Genomic DNA, 26,958 nt, shown 5'->3' with positions numbered 1-26,958 from the left:
TAAGGTTTAGGAATATTGAAAGAAAAATGAAATAAGCTACACTTGGGGAGAATTGAGGGGGTTTTAAACCCTCCAAGATTTGGGATGGTCATTAAGTTGAGGACTGCCTGCATTCGCTGCTGGGAATCTACTGGGTTAGCCGGCGGAGAGGTGCAAAGGATCGCTTCCCACCGTTTATTTATTTAATGCAAGGCTGTCATACTGCAAGCATATAATTAAAACAGAGAGGAGCATGACATTGATTCAAACAGAGCCATGGCTGTTCAGGGAACATACCACAGGACCATACCGCCCATGGGGGGGGGGGGGACTCAATGCCCACCCCAGCCCCAGGCCTGGGAAGATCACCAGGCCTTCAAAGGCTTTTCGAATGTCAGCAGGGTGGGAGCTGTGTGGGACTTGGGGTGGGGCTGGGGTGCTCCAAAGGGCAGGAGGCACCGCGATAGAGAAAGTGGTGCATTTCCTAAGTCCCCACAGTGTTGAATCGAAGAATAGAGCTGGGAGGGACCTTGAAGGTCTTCTAGTCCAACCCCTTGCTCAGACCCTAGACCCCTGGTGGTGAGCCTATGGCACGCGTGCCGGAGGTGGCACGCAGAGCCCTCACTGTGGGCATGCGCGCCGTTGCTAGCTGCTCTTTTGGTTTCCGGTGCACCAGCTGGTCTTTGCGTGCATTGGAGCACCGGAAACCAAGGACCAGCTGGCCAGTGTGCATGCACATGCTGGGAATCCGGAAACCAGCTGGCTGGCCAGCTGGTCTTTGGTTTCCGGTGCTCCGGCGTGCACATGGCACATTCTGGCTTGGGCACTTGGTGCTGAAAAGGTTCGCCATCACTGCCCTAGATCATTCCAGACAAATGGCTGTCCAGTCGCTTCTTGAAAACACAACTTCTGGTGGCAAGCAGTTCCACTGGTTAATTGTCCTCCCTGTCAGGAAGTTTCTCCTCAATTCCAGGTTGCTTCTCTCCTTGATTAGTTTCCATCCTTATTGCTTCTTGTCCTGCCTTCTGGTGCTTTGGAAAATAAGGGGACCCCCTCTCTTCTTTGGTGCAGCCCCTCAAATCCTGGAATGCTGCTATCATGCCCCCCCTAATCCTTGTTTTCATTAAACCAGGCATTCCCAATTCCAGCAACTGTTTCTTTATCTTATCATCTCAGGTCCTCTTCTCTGCAATCTTTGGATTAAACACTCAGTCCATTACCAGATTTAACAGCATAACAGAGTTGGAAGGGACCTTGTACGCCATCTAGTTCAACCCCCCCAAGCAGGAGACTCTACACCCTCTTTTCTAGCCTTCCAAAGTTTTCTTTCTGGTTTCGGTTTTAGACGAAGCCTCTCACAACCCAGCAAGCCCAGGGATGTGCCATTTATTGCCCATCAAGCCAAGGAGATGACATTCTGGGCATGCCACCAGGTACCCTCCGGCAGGGCGGCTGCCAACCTGGGCCGCTCCGGTGCTCTTCTGCTGCTGCTGTGTGACAAGTCCTGCAAGGGCGGCAGCCGGCAACAGCATTGTGTTCCTGCCGGCCGCACCCCCAGGAAGACTCCCAGCCCCCTCCCCCCACTTCCCCACCCACCCAGCCGCGGCGCTGACTTGGCTGTTCCTTCCCGGCTCACCACAAAGGCTACGAGCTGCATTTTGCCCTAAGGCCCCTCTACCCGAAACCCAAGGCAAGTCCCAGCTGGTCCGTCCCCAAAGAAAAAGGCAGCTTTAAAGAGACAGCCTAGAAATGGAGAAAGAGGTGCTTGTGGAGGATCAGGCGGGCGCTTTCTGGTGGCAGCCGGGCCAGACCGGGTGCCCCCGGCGTTAGCTGGCAGGAATTAGCATGCCTCTTCTCTTGGGCTTGGAAGCAAGTGGGGGTACCCACAGGAGACGGTTTAAAAAGGCACACTGGGGCGATCAGAACTCTGCCGTGTTTTTACATATAAGACATAGGTAGTCCTTGATTTGTTTCCCCGAAAATAAGACCCTCTCTTACATTTTTTTGCCACCAAAAAAGCTCCAGAAGGAAGGAAAAATAGAGAAGGGAGGGATGGAAGCATGTAAAGGAGGGAGAGCGCAAAGAAGAGAAAGGAAAGAAGGAAGGAAGGAGGGAAGGAGAGGAAAGGAAGAACGGAGGGAGGGAGGAAGGAAGGAAGGAAAAATAGAGGAGGGAGGGAGGATGGAAAGAGGCTAGGGAATTCTGGTAATTTGGAGAGAGACCCCTGTTCTTACCAACAGCCCACTGAACAAACCAAGTTAGATCCTTGCCCCATTTAGGTTACCCCAATAAGCCAAGAATCAAGGCTAAAGACAGGGCCCCAGACTCACCGAGACCAGTTGTAGGTGGGCGGTGGGTTCCCATCTCCGAGGCACTTCAAAGAAGCCCCTTCCTGGCCTTCCGTCCAGTCCTGCTCGGCCTCCAGGCCCAGGATGGAGGCATCCGAGAGGTCTGCAAGGGGAGAGGAAAGGCAAGGTTACAGAAAACGAAGGGATGGAGAAGAACCTACCCACATGGCACAGCCCCAGCACTGCCTTGTCGCCAGGGCCTTGGGCTGAAGCTTCTTAACAGAGAAGAAGCTAGCTGAGAAGTAGTGGGGAACATGACACAGTGAACACCCCAGGGTCAACCCTCAAGCCAAGGAAAGCATCATCACCAGGACTATAACTAGAGACAAGCAGCAGATCTGTCTGTCTGTCAGTCTGTCTTTCCATCCATCCATCCATCCATCCATCCATCCATCCATCCATCTATGATCCATCCTCTCTCTCTCTCTCTCTATGTCTATCTATTTCAGAGCCCCCCAAACTTGGCAACTGTAAGACTTGTGGACTTCCAACTCCCAGAATTCCTCAGCCAGCTATGCTGCCTCACCAGGCTCAAGGTTGACTCAGCCTTCCGTCCTTCCGAGGTTGACAAAATGAGGACACAGATTGTTGGGGGCCAGAGGCTGACTCTGTAAGCCACTTAGAGAGGGATGCGAAGCACTGTGAAGTGTTATATAAGTCTAAGTGCTGTTTATCTATCTATCTATCTATCTATCTATCTATCTATCTATCTATCTATCTATCTATCTATCTATCTATCTATCTTTATGTTTTTTAAAAAATATGGATCTACATCTCTCTACATATATCTACCTATATTTATCTCTCTGTCTCTATCTCTGTCTATCTGTCTGTCTGTCTGTCTGTCTGTCTCTCTCTCTCTCTCTCCCATCACAAATTTATATGGCTGCCCAACTAACACAAAGGTGACTCCGGGTGGCTTACAACGTTAAAATTCACCCCATAAAAATCCATCAATCTCACACCTCAACCCGTGGCAGCAGCAACACAACCAAATCAGCCCCCTTCCTGGCTCCATTTCGGGTCCCAGGGAAACCGCTGACCAAACCCCATATTTAGGGCCTTTCAGTAAAGCAAGAGGGTGGGGGCCCACCACCTCCAGGGGAACGGTGTCCACAGAGAAGGGGCTACCACCGAGAAGGCCCGCTTTGGTGGTCCCACCAGAAGCACATCCCTGATCGATGGGACCCTTAACATGCCCTGTGGTTCGCCGGCAACCTGTGCAGCTGGCAGCAGAATCAGACACTGGGGAAGAACGGGGACCAATCCAGGAGTCTGGGGAGGGTCTGGACAAGGGTCCTGCATCCGATGCAGGGATGGGGCCAGGACCATCTGGGAGGTACGTGCTGCCTCCGGAGCCTTCGGAGTCTGGCAGCAGCGAGGCAGAGGAACAAGGGGAGCCTGTTCCCAGTGCGTGCATGCACAGAGCTGCCAGAAGGCCAGAGCAGCTGAGACAAAAGGGGCAACTCGGGAGTAAGGCTGGGAGGTGATTGCCTCTCCCCTAAGGGATAAAGGAAGTGCAAAGGTAGAGAAACCTTTGCAGGAAGCAAAGTTGTTCGCTCTGTTCGGATTCATCCTTGAAGCTCTGTGTGGACTTTGTACTTCGGTTGGCGTTTTACAGTTCATTTGGCACTTTACTTATTGGCAGCAATTCAAAGGTGAGAAAGTTGGGTGCTTATATCGAGGGACTGTTTGGGACTCATTACCGGCTGGGAATGAACTTAATTCCCAGTGTTGAAATAAAATAAGCGTTGTTTGGACTAAGCATCTGCTTAATTACGGCCTCAGGAAGCCTTGTCAGAACAGACTTCCAGTCCTGGGGTGGCTGGAGGGTGTGTGTTTCTGGTGTACCCCTGTCTGCAGTGCATGCACGCTTGAATCCCCACCCATTCACACACACACAAAGCCTAAGGGTCAGTCCCAAATTCAAGTGGAATGTGATGATGGCCGTCTATCTGCTTGGCCACGGAGATCTACAAGAGGACAAGGCAGGGTGGAGGCCCAGGTGAAGGTAAGAACAGGTACCTACAGGCCACACTGAGGGTGTGGGTGATCCTCTTCAGGTGCTGCAGTCCTGGATGCGAAACCACGCAGGTCAAGGCCTTGCCGTGCATGCTGCGCCCAGGGACCACGTAGAATTCGCTGGTGACTGAGGCTGAGCGGGAGTGCGAGGATTCCTGGGTGTTGGATACGCCGCGGATTTCGGTCTCCCAGGTGATGGAGGGGACCGGGTTCCCTTCTGCTGTGCAGGAGGCGGCCAACGTGCGGCCCTGCCCTTCCTCTAGTGGAGGCCCAAGGTTCAGAATTGGCAATGGGGGCACTGCAAAGAGATGGAGATTGGACGCAGCTTAGGAGAGATGGAGGACTCACAAAGGATGGGCTCAGATCTCCTCCCCCTCCTCCTCTCTACAAACCCCCTCACTTCTAGCACTGATCATGTTCCCTAGTTGGGTCATGAAAGGTCTGAAAGAAAACCACCAAGCTTAGGGAGCACCAAGGATCCCATAGTCGTCGTCCTCCTCCTCCTCCTCCTCTCTGCACACCCCATTCCCATCTAGCACTGATGATGTTACCTAATTTGGTAATGAAACGTCTGCAAGAAAACCACCAAGCTCAGGGAGCACCAAGGACTCCTCATTTCAACCCTGAGCTACAAATATTCTCCTTTATTGATATTTTCCTGCATTCAAAAAAACACCAGTGTCCACCGAGGGGAATGGCAAACGGTGAAATTGGCCTTGTGATGATTTCCTACTGGTTTTATGGGCGGGTTCTATGCACGTGCACTTCATGAAGCCTGGCCTTTTGGAAAACAGAAGGTTACAAGGTCCCAGCCAGGTGTGTTTGTGTGTATATCTGTGTGTATGTCCTTATTTTTCATCCCATGGAGCTAAAAAAAAACCAGGATACCCCCATTTCTCTATTCTGAAGTGCAGATTCTCCTCTCCAGAAGTTGGTCAGGGAGGCAAAGAGACCAGCTTTGGACAACTAAGGTCTCTCCAGCTCCAATTTCACCTGCTCAATTTCAAAAATCCAGTTAAAACTCAGCCGCTACGATCTTTGCAACTTATCTATCCTGGAGGCAGGCACAGATTCTAATTACCGTAAAATCCTAAACACTTTTAGCACTGTAATTAAATGCAGGTATGGGAAGGGGCCTGAGGTGAGCCAGGAAGGGCCCATGGGACCACCCTGAGCTAGGAACCCAGTGTTGCCTCCTCTGGGGCAGAAGGGAGAGGAGTGGAGAGTGGTGGAGCTGGTTTCTCTGGGCCCGTGCAGGAAGCCATCCATCCTGACATTAAGACAGATAATCAGAGCTGGAAGGGACCTTGTAGGTCATCTAGTCCAACCCCCCACCCCACCCAAGCAGGAGACTCTAGACCATTTCAGACAAATGACTGTCCAATCTCTTCTTGAAAGCCTCCAGGGATGGCGCTCCCACAACTTCCGAGGGCAACTTCTGTTCCATGGGTTGATTGTTCTCCCTGTCAGAAAGTTTCTCCTTATTTCCAGGTTGAATCTCTCCTTGATCAATTTCCACCCATTCTTCCTTGCCTGGCCTTCAGGTGTCTTGGAGAATAGCTTGACCCTCTCCTCCCCTCTGGGTCAGCCCATCAAATACTGGAAGGCTGCTATCCTGTCTGCCCTGGTCCTTCTCTTCTCTTCACTAGACTAGCCAGGCCCGGTTCCTGCAATCGTTCATCATATGTTTCAGCCTCCAGTCCAGAGATGGTATTCAGCCAGTTCGGACCAGTTCTGGAGAACCGATAGCGGAAACTTTGAGTAGTTCTGGAGAATCCACCAATCCCACCTCTGACTGGCCCTGCCCCCATCTATCCTCTGCCTCCTAAGTCCCAGCTGATTGGCTGGGTCTTCTTTGGTTGCCCTGCACAGGAGAACGGAGCTGGAAAGCAGGTTAGTGGGATAGGGAGGGAATGGGGATTTTATAGTATCCTTCCCCTGCCACGCCCATCAAGCCACACCATGCCCATCAAGCCACGCCCACAGAACCAGTCGTAAAAAATTTGGAATCCCACCACTGCTCTGGTTCCCTCATCATCCTGGTTGCTCTTCTCTGCACTTTTTCTAGAGTCTCAACGTCTTTTTTTAATAGTGTGGTGACCAAAACTGGATGCAGTACTCTAGGTGTGGTCTTACTCAGGCTTTATAGAGTGGTATTAGTACCTCCCTTGATCTCGATTGTATCCCTCTGTAGGATTGCATTGCATGCACCTGTCTTTCCAATGCCACCCTCGACTTACAACCGTTCATGTAATGACCATTTGAAATGATGACAGCCCTGAAAAAAGGATCGTTTTCCCACACTTAGGACTGTTGCTGCGTCCCTAAAAGTCACATGATTAAAATAAAACGCTGGGTATTTATGACTGTCGCAGCATTGTCGTGACCCCCTTTTGCGACCTTCTGGCCAGCAAAGCCAACAAAACCAGGTTCACCTGCAGTGATTTGCTTAACAACCACAGCAAGAGAGGTCGTAAAATGGGCCAAACCTCCCTTTACAACTTGTCTCACTTAGTAATGGAAAATTTTGGGGCCCAATTTTGGCCTTAAATCAAGGACTGTACCTGTATACACAGATAAATCCTTGACTTAGGACTGGCTATCTAGCAACTGTTGGAAGTTATGACAAACCCAGGAGTGGGCTTCAAAATGTTTAGCAACGGGTTTTCTGGCGGGTTGCTGGGTGGGTGTGGCCTCGTCGGCCTCCTGCACCATGGCGAGGGTGAAAATGGCCTCTCTGGGCTCCGAAGGCCACGTGGAGGCCAGAAGTTCCTCAGGGGTCCTTACCTAGAACCCTGAGGGCCAGGTGGAGGCCAGAAGTTCCTCGGGGTCCTTGACCTCAGAACCCTGAGGGCCAGGTGGAGGCCAGAAGTTCCTCGGGGGTCCTTACCTAGAACCCTGAGGGCCAGGTGGAGGCCAGAAGTTCCTCGGGGTCCTTACCTAGAACCCTGAGGGCCAGGTGGAGGCCAGAAGCTCCTCAGGGGCCCTTACCTAGAACCTTGAGGGCCAGGCGGGATTCGAAGTTGCCCTGGGGGAAGGTGATGAGGTGGCATTCATAGGCGCCCTCGTCGGCCTGCACCGCGTTCTTCAGCAGGATGGAGCCGTTCACCAGGGACCCCTGCCCCTGCCGTAGCACCCGGCCCGCATAGGCATCCTGGATGTGGAACCCGTGCTCCGAATTCAGGACTGCCAACTCTGTGCTCTTCCCACTGTCCCCGCGTTTCAGCCAGGTGACCTGCAGCACCGTCTCGCCCTGCGTGGCCTGATAGCCGCAGGGGAGGACCACGTCTTTGCCAAACACCGCCGTCACGCTGCTCGGGGTCTCCAACACTCGGGCCAGCAGACCTGGGGAGATGGGAGAAAGGAGGAGAGGTGTGAATGGGGGCTCCCAAATTCAATCCCGGGAGAAGAGAGAAGGCATGGTTTTAGAAACCTGCATTTCTCCTTGCAATCAAGCCCAGGAGGCTAAAATATATGAAGAATGGCTGCAGGATTTGGGCTTGGCCAGTCTAGACAAAAGAATGACATGAGAGCAGTCTTCCAGTATTTGAGGGGGTCAATTTATTTTCCAAAGCAGGGGAGGACAAGAAACAATTAATGGAAATTAATCAAGGAGAGAAGCAGTCTAGAATGAGGGAGAAACTTCTTAACAGGGAGGACAATTAACCAGTGGGACTGCTTGCCACCAGAAGTTGTGGGTGCTCCATCACTGGAGGCTTTTAAGAAGAGACTGGATGGTATAGAGATTTGTCTGGGATGGTATAGAGTTTCTTGCTTGAGGAGGGGGCTGGACTAGAAGACCTCCAAGGTCCCTTCCAGTTCTATCCTATCCTATTCTATATCTATTAAACTTTTTTTGTGGAAATACTAACAATAGAATAGAAAATGAATAGAATAGAATAGAATAGAATAGAATAGAATAGAATAGAATAGAATGGAATGGAATGGAATGGAATGGGAATAGAATAGAAGAAGAAGAAGAAGAAGAAGAAGAAGAAGAAGAAGAAGAAGAAGAAGAAGAAGAAGAAGAAGAAGAAGAAGAAGAAGAAGAAGAAGAAGAAGAATAGAATAGTCCCTTCCAACTCTGCTATTCTATTCTATTCTATTCTATTCTATTCTATTCTATTCTATTCTATTCTATTCTATTCTATTCTATTCTATTCTATTCTATTCTATTCCTATTCCTATTCCTATTCCTATTCTACTGTACTCTACCCCTACCCTATCTATCCTATTCTTATTTTAATATCCGTATTCGGAAAAGTATACGGAAAAATGCTTAGGTTCAGGAAACTCAGCTATAAAACTGGAACATTTTTAAAAAACATAAAACTCTTTTAAAGTTCCATCAACCATTTTGACAAACTCAGGAAAAGGGAACTGGAGTCCCATGGGCCAGTCCATCCTGATAACTGGTAGATCAATCAATCAATCAATCAATGGATAGAAAGCAGAAGAATGCCCAAGTGCATAGAATCATAGAATCATGGGGCTGGAGGGGAACTTGGAGGTCCTCTAGTCTAACCCCCCTCCCCAAGTTCATAGAATCATGAGGCTGGAAGGGACCTTGAAGGTCTTCTAGTCTAACCCTCTCCCCAAGATCATAGAATCATACAATCATGGGGCTGGATGAGATCTTGGAGGTCCTCTGCGCAAGGCTAGAATAACACTCCCTTCTGCATCTCCTTCTCCTTCGAGCCTCACCTTCAACTCAGAATTTCTTCTCAAATCAGCTACAAGGTGCATGAACCCAGGAAAGTGGACGGGCCCAGGAGTCCAGCTCAACCTGCCTGCACAGGTGCTGAAGATTTGTCCCGGCTGGTCTAGACCCTGCCCCTCCCTTCCCCCTCCCCTCCCCTCCCTCCCGCAAGCCTGCCATCGTTTCTTCTGCACAACACCAGCAGGAGTGGCACATCACACGGGCTCCTTGCAAAATCCCAGTCTCTGCCAGCGGCCCCTGAAAGTGGATTTATTTCATTTTTTTTTTAATGGAAGGGAAGGGAAGAGAAAATACAGTTGAATAGAACAGAACAGAACAGAACAGAACAGAACAGAATAGAATATTGGCCCCGATGGATTATGTACATTCTTCTTAAAAAAGTCTCCTCTGCCATAGCAGAACCCCTAAGCTTGTTGTGTCACGTGCAAAGTCATGGAATCAATCAATAACCAATTCATCACTCTCCACTTAGAGTCAAGCAACCTACTCTCCAAAAAACAATTTGGTTTCAGGAAAAAATTGTCCTTCAACCTACAAGACCTACACTGCAAAAACATATGGACTACTCTGCTTGACCAGGGTAAAGCAATAGACGCAATTTACATAGACTTCTGCAAAGCCTTTGATTCAGTGGTACATGTCAAACTACTGTTAAAACTAAACCCTTACGGCATTTCCAGATCCCTTCATAAATGGATTACTGCATTCCTGTCAAACAGGCAACAAATAGTAAAAATAGGGAGCGCTGTATCAAACCCTGCTCCAGTTAACAGCGGTATCCCTCAGGGCAGCGTTGTAGGATCCACACTCTTTATACTTATGGCCACAGTCGAGCCCAAAATTTCCATTGCTGAGCAAGATGCTTGTTAAGAAAGTGTTGCCCCATTTGTAGATCTTTCCTCCCCACAGCTGTTCAGCGAATCTGTGCAGTTGTTAAATTAGTGACCCAGTTGATAAGTGAATCTGGCTTCCCCATGTATTTTGCTGGTCAGAAGGTCGCAAATGTGGATCAGTGGGATGCTGCGGCAGTCATAAATACAAGCTGTTTGCTGAGCGTCCGAATTTTGATCACGGGGATGCTGCAACAGGCGTAAATGTGAAAACCGGTCCTAAGTCCCCTTTTTTCAGCGCTGTAACTTCGAATGATCACTAAACGAGGACTGCCTGTACATTCTTTAAGGAATTTACTTTGGGGCTGGGTCATGCATTCCTCCTCCCAACGTAGCCGGCCGGGGAATTCTGGGAGTTGAAGTCCACAAGACTTGAAAGTTGTCAAAGTTGGACGCCCCTGTTAGGGGGTCTTGCCCAGGGGGTTGGACTAGAAGACCTCTAAGGTCCCTACCTACTCTTATTCCAATTCCAATTCCAATTCTCTTCTCTTCTTTTCTATTTCTACTTCTATTTATTTCTATTTCTATTCTATTTCCACGTCATCAACTTGGTATGTGCTCCCTTGCTTGGGAATCTCCACTCCGTGCAAAACACAACAATACCCAGGGAAGAAAGAAAGGGCACTCAGTGACACACACACAAACACACGTACACACCTCAAAGGAGGAGCTGGCTTCCTTCTTGGCCATCTGCATCCCCATCCTGATTCAGGCTCTTCATTCACACCTGGCCAACCTGCACCTGGGCCCTGAGATCCACGCCAGGAAACACAAGCCGGCTATGACAAAGTCAGCGGTAAACAGTTATGGCCACTGGACAACTTCCTCATACCGGGATTAAAAGATTCTTCTTCTTTTCTTTTTCCTCTTTCTCCTTCTCTTCTTCCTCCTTTCCTCCTCTCTCTCTCTCTCTCTCTCTCTCTCTCCCTAGTACAGGTAGTCCTTAACTTACAATAATTCATTTAGTGACCGTTCAAAGTTACAGCACTGAAAAAGGGACCTATGACTGTTTTTCACACTTAACGACCGTTGCAGCATCCTCATGGTCACGTGATCAAAGTTCAGCCGCTTGGCCACTGGCTCATAGTTATGAGGGTTGCAGTGTGCTGGGGGTCACATGATCCCCTTTTGCGGCCTTCTGACCGGCAAAGTCAAAGGGGAAGCCAGTTTCACTAATAACCATGATACTAACTTAACTACCATGACTCACTTAAGAACCGGGAAAAGAAAGGTCATAAAGTCAGGCAAAACTCAAAACTTAACAACTTTCTTGCTTAAGCAATAGGAATTTTGGGCTCAAAATGATCATAAATTGAAGATTACCTGTATAGGCCTGGAAGGGACCATGGAGGTCTTCTAAGTCCAGCCTCCTGCCCAAGATCACAGAACCATGGAATCACAGGACGAAGGGACCATGGAGTCAGAACCATGAATCACAGGACGGAAGGGACCTTGGAGGTTTTCTAGTCCAGCCCCTTGTCCAAGGCAGGAGTCCTTATACCCCTGATGGCGAACCTATGGCACGCATGCCACAGATGGCACACAAAGCCATTTGTGACGGCATGCAAGCCACAGGCAAACTTACCTCACTGCGCATGCATGCGCCTCCCAGTTGGTTTTCGGCTGGTTTGAGGCCTTTTTCGGCCTCCCAGAGGTTTGAGGAAGGCTTCTGCAGCCTTTGCAGGCCGAAAAATAGGCCCGTTTTGTCACTTCCTGTAATACCCAAAGTGACAAAACGGGCCTATTTTTTGGCCTGCAAAGGCTGCAGAAGCTGTCCTCAAACCTCTGGGAGGCCGAAAAAGGCTTCAAATGGGCCAAAAATCACCTGAGAGGTGCAGTGCAGGCAAGGAGGGGATTGCGTGTGCATGTGCAGGGGGCATGGGTGGGTGCATGCATTGCCTTCTGGGTGCTGGCATGTGAGCGTGCAATTTTTGGCACAGGAGCCCCAAAAGGTTAGCCACCACTGCCTTCTGCATTCCTGGACAGATGGCTGTCCAATTTTTTTCTCGAAAAACTCCAGCAACCATGATTCAGAGATGAACAATCCCTGGCTTTCAGAAGTCTGAATTATTTCTGGAAAATGATGCAGAATCTTTGACGCAAACCTCAAATATTTCTTTTAAGCTAATAAGGTTCACAAACAGAAAGTGTCTGACTCAGCCCCCCAAAAACCATTATGTGGGTAACTTGTAAAATAATATTAATCCCCAGGACTCAGTAGTCCTTTAGCAGCTGGCTTAGGGGAATCTCGTCTTGGCTTCAACTTCTCTGCCACTCCCTGGGGATGAATTTAGAATCTTGGTTTGGATGTAAAAAAAAAAGACACATGTTCACATACTGTTAACACAGTCACAACAATGGACGAGCATTATTTATTTACTTCTATGTGTATTTATCCCTAGGCAAAAGAAAACCTCAGCAGCTAGTGATACAATAAAACAACAAATAAATAAACAATCCATGAGTAACGGTTCTGCAAACTCAAATCAGTTTTGTATAATTTAAAAAGTCCAACCCCATCAAGCTTTGAGCGCTGAATTACTTCTGAACATGGCAGAATGGAATGGAATGGAATAGAGTGGAGTAGGGTAGGGTAAGGTAGGGTAGAGTAGACGAATGGAATGGAGTGGAGTGGTAGGGTAAGGTAGGGTAGAGTAGAGTAGAATAGAGTAGAGGAGAGGAGAGGAGAGGAGAGGAGAGTAGCGTGGAGGGGTAGTGAGAAGAGTAGAGTAGAGTAGAGGAATGGAGGGAGTGGAGTGGAGTGGAGGGAGTAGGAGTGGAGTAGAGTAGAGTAGAGTAGAGTAGAGTAGAGTAGAGTAGTAGAGTAGAGGAATGGAATAGAACAGAACAGAACAGAACAGAATAGGGTTTCTCAGTTTGGCAACTTTAAAAAAAAATTTTTTTTAATTAAGTTTCCAAATTTTAAAAACATAAAATAAAACTTTATACACTGTTATCAACATCAAGACATCTTTTGCTTCTCCTCACATTTTTCAGTGTATGAATTTACTTATTCCTTTACCATTGCATCTTACTCTTACTATAAATCAATATCTTTTATCCTTACATATCAATCTTCTCCATGGTATATTTACATATTTACATATTCCCTCATTCTTTTCCTAATTGCCATTTTATTTTATTTTTTATTTCTAAACCACTCATACCAGGCATCCCAGGCCCTATAGTAAATTGAATCTTCTCTGTCTTTTATTTTCATTGTTAGCCTGTCCATCTCTATACAATCTATTATTTTTTTTATAACCATGCCTTCCGGTGGAACCCTTTTTTCCTTCCAGAGTTGTGCGTACGAAATCCTTGCAGCTGTTAATATATGTAACATAATATATCTATCTGTTTTATTGCATTTTTGTGTTATTATACCTAATAAAAAAGTTTCCAGATTAAATTCAATTTTCTGATTCGTGATTTCTTCTATCCATTGTCTAATTGTATTCCAATATTTTTTCATTTCCTGGCATGTCCACCAGGTATTAAAATAAGTGCCTTTTTCTTTTCCACATTTCCAACAATTTGGGTCTGAGTTAAACATTTTTGCCAATCTAGTGGAGGGAAGGTGCCATCTGTAGAACATTTTGTATTGATTTTCCTTGTATGCTGTGGATGTAATTAGTTTGTAATTTGATCCCCACATTCTCTCCCAATTTTCCAGGTCTATATTGTGGCCAACATTTTTCGCCCATACCACCATCGTCTCTTTGACCACCTCCTCTTTCATTTTAAAATCTAGTAGAAAGTTATATATTCTTGAAATCATTTTCCTTTCCATTTCTTGTAGAATTGATTGATTAATTGATTTATTTAATTTATTAATTTAATTGATGCTTTCCCATGCAGAAACCAAATTGTTCTTTGTCCTTCTGGTATCTCACCTGAATTTGCATGTATGGCCACCAATCTATCTTTATATTTTGTTGCTGTAATTCTTGTCTCGTTTTTAATCTTCCTTGTGTATCTAATAGGTCTTTGTAATTCCTCTTTTCCCCCAGATCCATTGCATTTGGGTAGATTTGTGCTTCCATAGTTGACAACTAATTCGGTATTTTAGTATAATGATTCTTTTTAATCTTGTTCCATGTCCGAATTAATGAATCACTAATCATGTGTCTCTGAAAATATGCATGCTGTTTACATTTCCCATCCGACAGGAAACTATGCCACCCTCTCTGCAAGTCGTGACCCTCTATCGACAATACTCTTCTATTTTCCAGGCTGATCCAATCTTTAATCCATACCATAGCTGCAGCCTGATAATACATTTTCCAGTCAGGGAGTCCAAAGCCACCCCTTTCTCTTTTGTCCTGCAACAATTTCATTTTTATCCTGGCTTTTTTCCCATCCCAAACAAATTTACTTATTATTCGATCTAATTCTCTAACAAGGTTTTATCCAATCTTATTGGTACAGTTTGAAAAAGATATAGTATTTTTGGTAGGGCAGACATTTTAATTGCTGCAATTTTCCCCAGTAGTGAAAGCTGTAATTTCCCCCACATTTCTAATTCTATTTTGATTTGTATTATTAATTTGTCATAGTTACCTTTTTTGATTGAAGAGCATCTTTTAGGCTGTTAACCAAATGCCTAAATATTTTACCTTTTTCACACTTTGCATTCCCAATTTTCCTTCTAATTCTTTTTTTTTTTTTTGCTTATCTTTTAAATTTTTAGTCAATAATTTTGTTTTGTTTTTATTAATCTTAAGGCCTGCGACCTTGCCAAATTCCTCTATTTCCTTTATTAATTTTACTCCCGTATCCTCTAGATCTTCCAGAAAAAATACTATATCATCGGCAAATGCCTGTACCTTATAATGCTCCTTTTTAATTAAAGCCCTTTTGATTTCTACATTTTTGCTAACGTTTTTCAATAAGTTTTCTAAGGTAAGAATAAAGAGAAGGGGTGACAGTGGGCATCCCTGCCTTACTCCCTTGTTTGGCAACTTTTAAGACGTGTGGACTTCAATGCCCAGAATTCCAGAGCCAGCAGGCTGGTTGGGGTATTCTAGAAGTTGAAGTCCACACATCTTAAGAGTTCAAAGCTGAGAAGCACTAAAGTTCACACATCAGCAATATGCTGGTGATACTCAGCTGTATGTCTCGGCCCTGTGGTGAGTGAAGTGATGCCAGTGTCCTTCCTCTCACAGAGCCTGGAGGCTGTTAGGGGCTGGATGGGGAGCAACGGGTTGAAACTAAACCCTGGCAAGACCGAGTGGCTCTGGGTTTGGGGTTCGTTGGCTCAGGGAGATTTGCTACCTTTGGTCTTGGATGGGGTGGCACTACCCCAAACAGACCTTGTGCATAATTTGGAGGTTCTCCTGGACTCGTGACTCCTGGTGGCGGTTGTGGCCGGGAGGGCCTTTGCACAACTGTGGGTTGTGCCCCATTTACGCCCTTTCCTGGATTAGCGGTCTCTACTCACAGTCACTCATGCCCTGATCACTTCCCATCTTGATTATTGCAATGCACTCTACATGGGGCTGCCCTTGAAGAGCATCCGGAAGCTCCAGTTGGGGCAAAATGCAGCGGCCTGCATGGTTTTATGCAGACCCCGGTGTGCACGTGTCACGTCTCCTGCGGGAGCTGCATTGGTTGCCGATTTGCTTACGGGTGCAATTCAAGGTGCTGGTTGTCACTTTTAAAACCCTTCATGACTTGGGACCTCAGGTCTCTTGCCGGTCACATCCACCTGACCCATCAGAGGCAAGGAATGTTGTGGGTCCCATCCCTGAGGGAGATACACCTGGTGGGACCCAGAGGAAGGGCCTTCTCCGTGGTGGCTCCCACTCTCTGGAACATCATCCCCCCAGAGATTAGACTGGCCCCCACTCTGATTCTCTTCCAGAAGGCGCTGAAGACCTGGTTCTGCCAACGGGCCTGGGGAACCCAGAGCGGGATGGAGACCATCAAAGGGCTCATGTGATGTGTTGTCGCCAGAGCAGGGGGTTAAATTATTTTACTATATTAATTTATTATATGATTCTTCTTTATTAGTTTTATATGGGGTTTTATATTCTATAAGCTGCCTTGAGTCACCATGTGCGAATAGAAGGCAATATAAATTCCTTTAAATAAATACACAAATAAAATCTTAAAACAGTTTGCCTATGACATTACGGAAATTGAAGTCCAACTTTTGAGCATGGTCAAAGTTGAGAAACCCTGAAGTCCCTGAAACCCTGAAAGCATGCTGGATGAGGAATTCTGTGAGTTGAAGTCCACGCATCTTAGATTGGTCAAGGATGAAATACACTATCTCCAGAGCTTAGTCCCAAATCAAAGTATGGCCTTTTATAGATCATGATTTCTTTAAACCGGAAAACCCCAGAACAGAACCTCAGATTTTTCAGTAAAAGAAGAATTGAGTTTATATGTAGCACTAGCTCAATACCCGCGCTTCGCTACGAAACTATATGATCAGGCTTAGTTTTTCTGGAGGAAAATAAAGGGGAAAAATTCTGCCTCTGCATACCAGCATCCATTCATCTGGCTAGCGTCCTGTCACTGTGTGAGAGAGTTGAGGGCTGTTTGGAAACTGAAACAGTATTTGCTGTGTGAGCAAGGAGACAGCAAGGAGCCTGGGCGTGGTTTAGCTCAACTGTTCTGTACTAAAGCTGCTTGGTGCTGCTGTGAAACTGAAACTGAACCTCCTCTCCTCTGCTTGTGTTTTGCATTTGGAGCAGATTTCTTTTCAGGTGGTGAGGGGGAGTAGAATTCCTTAGCATCAGAGCGTAATAATAATAATAATAATAATAATAATAATAATAATAATAATAATAATAATAATAATAATAATAATAATAAAGGAAATACTAAGGTTCTGATGGTCATTTCGAAAAATCCTTTCTTAGTGAGCCCCTAGAAGCCAAGAGGAACATACATGCCAAATTTCAAGTTTGTAGGCTTTACGGTTCTGGAGATTTTGTGATGATGTGTCTTTCGCTTTTATATACCCTGTTTCTCCAACAATACGGCCTCCCCCAATAGGAAGTCCCAGCATGTTTTATAGGCATGAAATGAAATTAAGCCCCTCCCCCAAATTAAGGCCTATATTAAAACATGCGAAATGGGGGAATGGTAGGGGGCTTGCCGTTAGGAAGTACTTTTTTGCGCACCCGGATATGGTGCTGCCTCGCGCTGACCCTGATACGAAGTGCCCCACCAACGCCCAGGTCAACATCCAAGCCATTGCCGCCCGCCTGCCCGAAGATGCAAGGGGGAATTAAGTCACTCCCGAAAAGACAGCCTAGCCATTTTTTCGGGCTCAAAAAAATAAGACCCGCCTTATTATATGAGAAACACGGTAGATATTATTATATGCCACACGTGGCATATCTTATTATATGACACACATGTGGCATATGGCTTGTTTAGTTTACCATGTCAGGTAAATTCCCTCACCATTACAATAATTTGTTCAACTAATCATCATTAAAAAGCAGTACAATTCTAGCCACTTTCCACTCTTCTATGGAAGAGTTTCCATCTAAAATCCCTGGAAATGCTTCTCAGTTAGAAATGTAAGGTGTTGTTTTAATTCTGAATTTCAAAAATACACATTTTCTTATGAACTGAAGTAAATGATTTTACGGACTTCTCCGCTCATAAAACCAAGCTGTGGAAGTTTCAAGTGACCTCTTAAGTCTTGATTTGTTGTTTTTTTTGTTTTTCTTTTAATATATTATTTTTGGTCCTACAAGGTGATTTAAAAATGGTTGTTAAACTGACGATTTCCCACAGAAAATGCAGTAAATTGTGAATATTAGTGAAACGTGCATTGAATGTATATAACAGGGGGGGGCAGAAAGCAATGCACTAATCTGAATCCCCATTTCTACTTTTTTAAAAGTTGCAAACTGATGCAGAACAGACAGACAGAATAAATTCCAGGTTCCAAAAAACAACAACAACAAAAAAAAAAAACGAGCAGACCTCCAACTGACTTCTTGCTTTTTAAGATTATATTTGAAAAAAAAAAAAAAAAAAAAACCCAGGAATTTTTGTTTTGTGTTTTTTTTTTGCAAAAAAAAAAAGTTTGTTATTTTTTGGGAAAAAATCCGAAACTCCCCCTAGCAAGTCAGACCAGTTTTAAGGATGCCCTGCCTACCCAGCCGTCTCAGGGAGGGGACCTGGGATCTGGCATGCAAAACATGTGCTCCCGCATGAGAAAACCAAGTTACGGCATTTCTAGGCACGCTTGGCTTAGCGTACAATGCTCCCTTTGACCTCAAATCATAAGCCATGATGAAAAAACCATAATCATTCCATGTGAACCGGAATCAGGCCATGGCCCACAGGACAAAAAACAACAACCATCAGATCACGGTTCCCACAATGCCCTGTGACACGGAAGACAGGAAGGCCAATCAGAATGATCGCGGGGGTATCTGTGGGTGTGGTCAAGAAAATCACAAAGGCAGCATGATCAAAGCTCTACCCATCTATAGAAATGCGTGAAAAGGGGCGGAGCTTCCCCTGCACAGCTCTGGGGGCCATTTTGACTTTTTTGACCTGAGGACAAAAAAATTGGTCTTACGAGGCTTTCCTCGAGAAAGGGAGCACTGTCATTTTTTACATTAGTTTCTTTAAGTTAGATTTCTAATCTGTATTTTTCTCTCTTTTTTAATTTGTTTTCTTTCTCTTTATTTTTTAATGGTAAATTTGTTAAAAAACTATACTTACGTTTTCTCTTTCTACTTTTCTCTCTTACAAAACGTTTTCTCTTTCTACAACTAGCTCTATACCCGTGCTTCGCTACGAAACTATGTGGTCGGGCTTAGTTTTTGGGGAGAAAAATTCTGCCTCTGCCTACCAGCATCCATCAGTATTCATCTGCCTAGCATTCTGTCAGTGCGTGAGAGAGCTGAGGGCTGTTTGAAAACTGAAACAGGATTTGCTGTGTGAGCAAGGAGACAGCAAGGAGCCTGGGCTTAGCTCAACTGTTGTGTACTAAAGCTGCTTGGTGCTCTGAAACTGAAACTGAAACTCTGTGCCAGAATGGTTTTTTCTTCATCCTGATTGGTTGGGAGTCTTGGTCTGTGTTTATTGGTCTTGGAGTTTGCTGTGTTCTGCTTGATTGGTGTTTCTAATATCTTCTGTCTGTTTTGTAGTATTTTTTTTCCTTTGGTCTTGATTGGCCAAGACCTGGCCAATCAAGACCTGAAAGCATGAATAGAAGAGATGACTCCACCAGACTGCCAATTATCTGGAAGCCTGCACTCTCAAACAAAAAAATCTCCACACCACAAGCCAGGCAAACACCTGGGCACAAACAGATCCCCCCTGATACCTCCAGCTCAAACACACCCCAACCAGGCACCCAGATGAAACCTAGCTTCCTAACAAATGATAGCCATCCATTTACTCGGAGCCAAGCTGCACTAAAAGCCTCCAATACAGGAACACAATGTTGCCAGCCAATCAAGATACAAAAAAAGCCACAAAACAGACAGAAGATATTAGAAACACCAATCAAGCAGAACACAGCAAATTCCAAGACCAATAAACACAGACCAAGACTCCCAACCAATCAGGATGAAGAAAAAACCATTCTGGCACAGCAGTAGGCTAGCACCAAATTTAAAACAGAAACGGCTGTGAAAGCCTGACCAACCCAATACAGAAGCCTGATGATGGCAGATGAGATTCCGCCGAAACGTTGCTACAACTTTAAAAGCACAACTATAATGACGTGGGAAAATAACCGAACAAAGCTGAATACCATACATATAAATACCCATGAAAACTTAAGAAAACAAATGTATGTATGTATGTATGTATATGTAGGTGTTTTCGGGTCTTTTCCCGTGTAAGATTAAGAGTATCTTGGCGATGTTTCGGCGAGGTCCCACTCACCATCCTCAGGCTGGTGCTTTCCGCTTTGTGCCAGTGCAAGCAGTGTGTGATCGGAGCTGCCGTCTCTCTATAAATACTGGGGTGTGTGTGTGTGTGTGTGCTGGGCTGGTTGGCTGTGCTGCTGCCTCTTGATTGGTTGATGGAGTTGATGTTGGTATAATGGGCTGACACATGCCAAGAACACAGACCCAGACTCTAAACTCGAAGCCAGACCAAAACCCAGAATGCTACATCACAGCCACCCGCTCAGGATATCACACCAGAAAACTCAAGAAATTACACCACAAGAACTCAAGAAGTTGCAACACAGCAAACGACCCATGAAATCACAGCACAAGACCAAGGATATCACAGCAATAAAACTCACAAGGTCATCACACAACCCATTACCCAAGCCGTTACAACACAGGAGGCTAATGGAAAAGAGATCAAAACACACACGACCCAGGAGATCACAACGCAGGACCCAGGATACCACAACAAAAGAACTCGCAAGGCCATCACACAATCCATTACCCAAGCTGTTAAAACACGGGAGGCTAATGGAAAAAAGATCACTACAAAACAAATGACCCAAGTGATTACAGCACAAGGTCCAGGATATCTCCACAACAAAACTCACAAGGCCATCACACAGCCCATTATACCAACATCAACTCCATCAACCAGTCAAGAGGCAGCAGGGCAGCCAACCAGCCCAGTACACCAGTCCCCCCCCCCACCAGTATTTATAGAGAGACGGCAGCTCCGATCACACACTGCTTGCACTGGCACAAAGCAGAAAGCACCAGCCTGAGGATGGCGAGTGGGACCTCACCGAAACGTCGCCAAGATACTCTTAATCTTACACGGGAAAAGACCCGAACACACCTAGACCTACATACCTGTACCCGTGAAAATCTATGAATATGTATGTATGTATGTATGTATGTATGTATGTGTGTATGTGTATGTGTATATGTATGTATATATGTAAAAGACCTGAAAGCATGAATAGAAGAGATGATTCCACCAGACTGTCAATCATTTCGAAGCCTGCACTCACAAACAAAAAAATCTCCACACCACAAGCCAGGCAAACACCTGGGCACAAACAGATCCCCCCTGATACCTCCAGCTCAAACACACCCCAACCAGGCACCCAGATGAAACCCAGCTTCCTAACTAATGAGAGCCATCCATTTACCCGAAGCCAAGCTGCACAAAAGGCCTCCAATAAAGGAACACAATGTTGCCAGCCAATCAAGATACAAAAAGAGCCACAAAACAGACAGAAGATATTAGAAACACCAATCAAGCAGAACACAGCAAACTCCAAGACCAATAAACACAGACCAAGATTCCCAACCAATCAGGATGAAGAAAAAACCATTCTGGCACAGCAATAGTCTGCCCCAAATTTAAAACTGAAACAACTGTGAAAGTCTGACTCACAGACGGACACAATACAGAAGCCTGATGATGGCAGATGAGATTCTGCCGAAACGTTGCTGCAACTTTAAAAGCACAACTACAATGACGTGGGAAAATACCCGAACGAAGCTGAATACCATACATATATATATGTATATATATATATATATCTTTACCTGCTGCAAGTCTATTTTTAAGTAACGCCATTTCTCTCCACAGCAAAAGCTGAATATATAAGTGTCTACAAGTACAGGTAGTCCTTGACTTACAACAATTTTCTTAGTGACCGTTCAAAGTTACAACGGCACTGGAAGAAGTGGATTTATGACCATTTTTCACACTTATGGCCGTTGCAGCCTCCCCAAGGTCAAGGGATTTACACTCGGATGCTTGACAACTGATTCATGTTTATGACGGTTGCACCAAAAAAAAACAAAAAAACTAGAACCAGATAATGGATTATTATCAGCCTCATAATCAATAGTGTGCTGCAGGTGTTTTGATCCCCCAAGAAAGCCAATATATATCAAAATATTAAACCTTAGCAAATGCAAACTTCAGATTTGTTAGTTGAGAGATTGGGAGGGGAGGAAAAAATGAACCACCTGCATGCAAACAAGCCAATTAAATCTCACCGACTCAGCAACCCTTCCACTTTCCAAAAGGCAGTAATGAAACCAAAATATTTATGTCGGTGACATAATCCCATTCAAAAGAGGCACCCCAAGAAATGAAACCTGGAATTAGGTCGAGCCGGGCCCATTTTTCGAAGGAGCAGCATCTCCTCGGCGCAGGTTCTTCCAAGGTGCAAATTCCCTCCAAAATGGCACCCCGACAAATAAATACCGAGTGCAAATGACTTCAAATGACTCCCTGAAAACAAAACACCCACAGCTATCTCTTTCCAATCAAGACACTTGTTTAGTACCCTAGAGGCCTCTGCCCCAGGACGGAAGAGCCAGGTTAGCTGTTCATCGGCAGGGCATTCTGGCCTTGCAGGCACCAGGATTTTGGCAAAGCGACGCCTGGTTCTAAGTGCAACTTTGCAGCTTTGGGAAATAAGTTGACCCCGCCCCTCTTCTTTGCCACATACATGTTCCAGTATTCCTCAAATACTGGAATCCTGCTATCATGTCCCCTGGTCCTTCTTTTCTCTAGACTAGCTGCCACAGAGAAGAAGGGAGTCCACCTATTCTCCAAAGCAGGGGTCGTCAACCTTTTGGACCTCAGGGACCACCAAACTCATCATTTTAAATCCCGCGGACCAGAGACCCTGGGAAAATCCCCCCAAAAATTCTGCAGGAAAATTCCCCACCCTATTTTCCTACTGATCGATCATTCTTTATTTGGGATCGCAGGATATCGTCTCCAGCTCCATTCTCAGGGAGAGAGAGAGAGAGGAGAGACTTTTGGCTTCATGCAAGGAAAGCAGCAGAAGCAGCAGAAGTCTTTCTTTCTCTCCCCAAACTCTGCCAGAAATGAGTCTTTGTCGGCACAGCCTCTAGGAGCAGGAGGCCTTGCAGGGTCCCAAAGACTCATTTCTGGCAGAGTTTGAGGGAGAGAAAGAAAGACTTTTGCTACTTTCCTTGCATGCAGACAAAAGCAGAAAAAGAAAGAAGCAGAAAGAAGCAGCCCAGTGGCCAGGCCAGGCGCATGGGGCGAGTGGGGCAAGCTCCCCTCTGCCCTTTCCCCCCTCCCCTCACTACCTCGTGTTGTTCACAATGCAAGCGACGCAAGCCTTGTGTTCCTGCGCAGCCTGGATTAATTGCTTTGGGGGGGTGGCATTTCTCTGTGGACCACCAGAATTTTCTCATGGACCACCAGTGGTCCTCAGCCCATTGGTTGGTGACCACTGCTCCAAAGCACCCGAAGGCGGGACAAGAAGCAACAAGTGGAAGATTATATAAAACAAAGAGCCGACCTGGAGGTAAGAAGGACTTTCCTGAGAGGGAGACCTCTCTGACATGCAGATTGTTATGCAATCCCAGCCTGTTGGCTTGGTTCATGATTCAAACTATTATGCAAGTCCAGGAACAAGATTAATTCAGTAACTAAGTTAACTAGCAGGAGCCCAGCCTTTCAAGCTACCTCCTCAAGCCTCTTCATCACTGCAGCATTTGGCAGCAATTAAATTGAGATTTGGCATGGCTGTGCCAAATGAGTTTGCTTGCTGTTTTGTTTTTCTTAGCCAGGGTTTGTTGAGCAGGTTGCAAAGGTTCAGTTTGCACAATAGGCTAAGGCAAAACCGGTTTCAGCTGTGTCGGAAGGATGTGAAATATGCCATAAGAGAATATGTGTAGCTCAAGGTTGAACCGTAGAACCCTGGTGTTCTCTGGGCTTGGTGGTTTTCTTGCAGAGGGTGGTGGTTTCATCACCCAACTAGGGAACATCATCAATGCTAGGAGGCAGAGGGGTTTGCAAGGAGGAGGAGGAGGACTGTGGGATCCTTAGTGCTCTTGGAGCTTGCTTGTTTTCTTGCAGATATTTCATTACCAAACTAGGTAACATCATCAGTGCTGGAAAGGAGGAGGAGGAAGACTGTGGGGTCCTTGATGTTTTCTGAGCTTGGTTGTTTCTTGCAGACATTTCATGACCCAACTAGGGAACATCATCAGTGCTAAAAGTTAATCGGGTTTGAATGGCTCTCTGTTTAGCACTGAAGATGTTCCCTAGTTGGATCATGAAATGTCTGCAAGAAAATCACCAACTTCATCAAGCACTAAGGACCCCCACAATCCTCCTCTTCCTCCTCCTGTCCATAAACCGCCTTCCCCTTCCAGCACTGAGGATGTTCCCTAGTTGGGTAATGAAACGTCTGCAAGAAAACCACCAAGCTCAGAGAGCACTAAGGACCCCACAGTCTTCCTCCTCCCCATATACCTCACAAGCAGCCATGGTGGAGAAACACTTAACGCAGGGGTCCCCAAACTTGGCAACTTTAAGACTTGTGGACTTCAACTCCCAGAATTCCTCAGCCAGCTTTGCAACTTTTAAGATTCGTGGACTTCAACTCCCAAGCATAGCTGGCTGGAGAATTCTGGGAGTTGAAGTCCACAAGTCTTAAAGTTGCCAAGTTTGGAGACCCCTGCACGAAACAATCTTCAAGACTTCAAATCCCAGCCCAGCCCAGCTCAGAATGTGAAGCCACCAGTCGAAATCCTTTCTTGGATGAACCTCATCCTTGAGATGAAGCTTGCATCAGCCTCTGACTCTGCTCCCAACAAGGAGGTTTTTGTTGTTTTTTTCTTCAAAACCCTCTAGTTTTCACCCCAAATTTTGGGGGAGAGAAGCCTTTCCCTCGCCCAGGTGCTAAAATAAGCTTTTGCAGCCAGTCCTGCAGCGGTTTCCACCCAGAGTGAGCGGAGGAAATCATAACACCCAATGCCATGTCACTCTTGAAACTGGCCCCCGGGGAGGAGCACCTGAGAAAGAAGGGAAGAGACCCAACCAGCCCAACCAGATTTTTCGGGGGTCATTTTCTGCAAGGCTTAATCCAACCCACCCCGCCAGCTGGGCACCGGGCCGCCTCCTTCAGCTTCTCCTTGCCAAACCTGTTCCTCCCAGGGAGCTGCAGCAGGCATGCAAGGAGCGTGCCAAGAGAGCAGAGCAGGGCGGCCAAGGCTCACTGAGGAAAAGGATTGGCAGAGCCATTCGGGCAGCGGGAGAACCCCATTGCCCTCCCTGCCGCTGGGAGACACCAGGAACAGATCGGGCATTCCGGATCTACAAGGGATCCTTGGTGCTCCCTGAGCTTCCTTGCAGACATTTCATGACCCAGCTAGGGAACGCCATCAGTGCTAGAAAGGAGAGAGGGGTGTGTTGAGTGGAAGGGGAGGAGAAGGGGAGGAGGGAGGAGGAAGAGGAGGACTGTGGGGTCCTTGGTGCTCTCTGAGCTTAATGGTTTCCTTGCAGACGTTTTGTGACCCAGCTAGGGAACGTCATCAGTGCTAGAAGGGAGAGGGATTTGTGCAGGGATGGGATTCAAAAATCCCAGCAACTGGTTTGCTGCCCGGTTGCTGGGTGTGCGTGCCCATGGTGGGTGTGGCCTACCAGAATTTTCAGAAGGCCCATTTTCCCCCCTCCCAGAGCCTCCGCGCATCCCCTGCACTTACCTGCATCAAAAATGGGCCGCGTGGAGACTCCTGGGAGGGGAGGGGAGGGGTGGGCGGGGCCAGCCGGTCGGTTCGACTAATGGTTCGGGGAACCGGATGCAAATTTAACATCCAGTTTGCTCGAATCAGTCCAAACCGGTAGAATCCCACCCCTGGGTGTGTGGAGGGGAGGAGCACAACTCTGGCGTCCTTGATATTCTGAGCTTGGGGGGTTTCTTGCAGATATTTTGTTATCCAACTAGATAACTTCATCAGTGTAGAAGGGAGTGGGGTATGCAGGGAGGAGGAGGAGGAGGAGGAGGACAACTGTACTAACTAGTTAGTACTAGCACTAACACTTATGATCTTACCTAGTTTGGTTAATGAAACATCTCCAAGAAAAAAACCAAGCTTAGAGAGCACCAAGGACCCCACAGTACTCCTCCTCCTGGCATTGATGATGTTCTCTAGTTGGGTAATGAAACGTCTGCAAGAAAACCACCCAGCCCGGAGAGCACCAAGGTTCTATGGTTCAACCTTGAGCTACACATATCTGCTTTTATTGGCTCAGGATCTACCTCTGGGAATCTCCGCACAGAACGCAATTCATTCAAAAGGGCAGCTTCAAAGTACAGCTAGTCCTCGGCTTACGACCAGAATTTCCGTTGCTTAGCGAGGTCACTGCAAAAGGAGTCATGCCCGATTTCCCACCATTTTTGCCACTTGTTATGCAAATCACTGTGGTTTGCTAAGGAAATCACAACAGCCAAATCACAGTCTCCTGCTCGGTGGTGGTGGTGGACTAGAAGACCTCCAGGGTCCCTTCCAAATCTGTTCTGTTATTAAGTGAATTCAGCTCCCCCCCCCATTGATTATGCCAGCTGGGGAGTTCATAAATGGCAGCAATATGACCCCAGGATGCTGCCACCATTGCAAATGGTGGCCAAGTAACCCAAATCATGTGACTTTGGAGATGCCTAAGTTCAATGGCTCAGAATAACAGAGTTGGACAGGGCCTTGTAAGTCATCTAATCCAACCCACCCACCCACCCAAGCAGGAGAACCTACACCATTTGTAAGGTCAAAACCTTTTTAAGTACCTTGGAGTCCTCATCTCTAATGACCTAAGTGCTAGAGCCCACTGTAACTACATAGCCAAAAAGGCATTAAGAGTTGTTAACCTAATCCTGCGTAGCTTTTTCTCTGGTAATATCACACTACTAACGAGAGCATACAAAAACATTTGCTAGACCAATACTTGAATACAGCTCATCAGTCTGGAACCCGCATTACATATCGGATATTAATACAATCGAGAAAGTCCAGAAATATTTCACAAGAAGAGTTCTCCACTCCTCTACTCGTTGTAGAATACCTTATGCCACCAGACTTGAAATTCTAGACCTAGACAACCTAGAACTATGCCACCTTCGATCCAATCTAAGTATAGTATATAAAACCATTCATTGCAATGTCCTACCTGTCAATGAATACTTCAGCTTCAACCATAACAACACAAGAGCATACAATAGATACAAACTCAAGGTAAACTGCACCAAACTTGATTGCAGGAAATACGACTTCAGCAACAGAGTGGTCAATGTCTGGAATACTCTACCTGA

General features: G+C 46.3%; 2 protein-coding genes across 4 annotated transcripts in view; both read right to left on the bottom strand.

Annotated features, from left to right (window-relative positions):
• NECTIN4 (nectin cell adhesion molecule 4) overlaps positions 1-26,958 on the bottom strand; it is a 133,051-nt gene that overhangs the window by 21,583 nt on the left and 84,510 nt on the right. For both annotated transcript variants that reach the window (XM_087943764.1, XM_087943765.1), the window contains exons 2-4: positions 7,341-7,694; positions 4,357-4,647; positions 2,310-2,430 (exon numbers count right to left, since the gene is read on the bottom strand). In XM_087943764.1, the coding sequence (XP_087799890.1) occupies positions 2,310-2,430; positions 4,357-4,647; positions 7,341-7,694 (766 nt within the window). The remainder of the gene's footprint in view (positions 1-2,309; positions 2,431-4,356; positions 4,648-7,340; positions 7,695-26,958) is intronic.
• USF1 (upstream transcription factor 1) overlaps positions 1-26,958 on the bottom strand; it is a 160,473-nt gene that overhangs the window by 98,558 nt on the left and 34,957 nt on the right. The gene's annotated exons all lie outside the window — the stretch shown is intronic.

This window comes from Notechis scutatus, chromosome 14, assembly GCF_049901735.1.
Source record: "Notechis scutatus isolate UNSWTSFEM ecotype Mainland chromosome 14, rNotScu1.2, whole genome shotgun sequence".
Lineage (NCBI taxonomy): Eukaryota > Metazoa > Chordata > Lepidosauria > Squamata > Elapidae > Notechis > Notechis scutatus.
This window is presented reverse-complemented; position numbering and strand designations above follow the sequence as displayed.